General features: G+C 44.8%; 1 protein-coding gene across 1 annotated transcript; it reads right to left on the reverse strand.

Moving 5' to 3' along the window:
- Nucleotides 1–148: 148 nt before the first annotated feature.
- On the reverse strand, nucleotides 149–913 carry LOC123169965 (avenin-like a5). Its single transcript, XM_044587817.1, has one exon. It carries the CDS (start codon nucleotides 851–853, stop codon nucleotides 332–334), a length of 522 nt encoding a protein of 173 aa, XP_044443752.1. The 5' UTR covers nucleotides 854–913; the 3' UTR covers nucleotides 149–331.
- Between the last annotated feature and the right edge of the window lie 643 nt (nucleotides 914–1,556).

Consider the following 1,556-nt stretch of genomic DNA (forward strand, 5'->3'; position numbering starts at 1 on the left):
GATGCAGTAATCCGGGATGTACACATTGCACATCGGCAGAAGGGTGTGAAGTACCATCCTTAATATCTCAAACTGAACGTGTTGCGGAGGTTGATCGTAACTTTGACATGCAAGAAGGTCAATAATGTGAGATACTTGTGTGATCTCATTTATCATGCAAACATGCACTTTTATTCAGACAAAAGCTTTATTGAGAAACAAAGGTTTCTTATTTCTATGTTGCAACGGTACTGGCCACACATGATGATGTATGGCACTTTTATTTTATTTTTCACCCTTCATCCATCATCTAAACTAAATGGTGATCGGTCTAGTTAGCGCATCACAGATCTTAGCAGGTACCACCAACACAGGTAGTGGCCATAGGGACGTTGTAGGGGGTCTGAGTGATGGTGCTGCATGGGGTGGTGGTGCAATATTGCGGGATGTTCACGTTGCACATCGATGGAAGGGTCTGAAGCACCATCCTTCTTATCTCAATGGGAACCTGCTGTTGAGGCTGGCCAAAACTTTGCCCTTGCTGCTGCTGAGGCTGACCGAAACTTTGCCCTTGCTGCTGCCGCATGATGACCTGGGCCACACCGCAGACGGCATGGCACCGAGCCTGCTCCGAGATCTGGGCCAGCGGTTGGCAGCACTGTTGCCGCATCAACTGGCAACCGCTTGCCTGCCACATTTGTGACTGGACATATGGTGTCGGGCTACACTGCTGCAGGAGAGCAGCGCATGTGTTCACCTGTTGTTGTGGCTGCTGTTGGCATTGCCCATAGCCCTGGCTGCATGTAGTGTCCAGCTGCGCAACGACGCTAGTCGCCGCGAGGGCAATGAGAGCGAGGATCAACATGGTCTTCATGGTGGTTGGCTACAAGCTTGCTTCGATGTTTATGTTTGTGTGGAGGGTGATGAAGGATGGTTTTCATGGTGCAGCCCTTTTATAGCTACCATGGCATCATTTTTTGCATTGCATCCCTAGGTTGCTTTGCTAAAGCTGTTGCTTTTCAAACTGATCATCCTAGACTCTTGTGTTAGGTGGCGCTACAAGTCCAATCTTGGATAATAATCAAAAGTACTTTTCAACAGATATCGTCTAGATGTTGGATGAAGCCTGACCTGGATAATCGATACGACTCATCACTGATCACTTTACATGTCATGTGTATATTTGGATTGCGTCTTTTTGTGAAACCGATTTTGTTATCTTGTACGGGTTGTTAGGTATAAATCAGATTGAGCATGTCCCGTACTCCATTTTATTGCTTCGTAAACATGTTTTGTATCGTTGTGTTAATTGGTAATGCAAGTGGCATCGGCAGAGCATTGAATGACTCATGAATTTCGCTTTACATGTCAAGGATTGCCATGGGAGCTATGCTTTGGCTTGTGAAACTGAATTTGTTGTCTTTTGTATGCCAGGTTTGATTGTTTTCCATAACTGACTTTGTAGGGTTGTATAAGTTGGTAAGATAAAATTTTGATGAGTCATCAAAATCACTTCACATGTGGAAAACTTCTATTTTTAAGAGGAGGAGACATAATCATGTTTGAAGCTAGTATTA

This window comes from Triticum aestivum, chromosome 7D, assembly GCF_018294505.1.
Source record: "Triticum aestivum cultivar Chinese Spring chromosome 7D, IWGSC CS RefSeq v2.1, whole genome shotgun sequence".
NCBI classification, from domain to species: Eukaryota; Viridiplantae; Streptophyta; class Magnoliopsida; order Poales; family Poaceae; genus Triticum; species Triticum aestivum.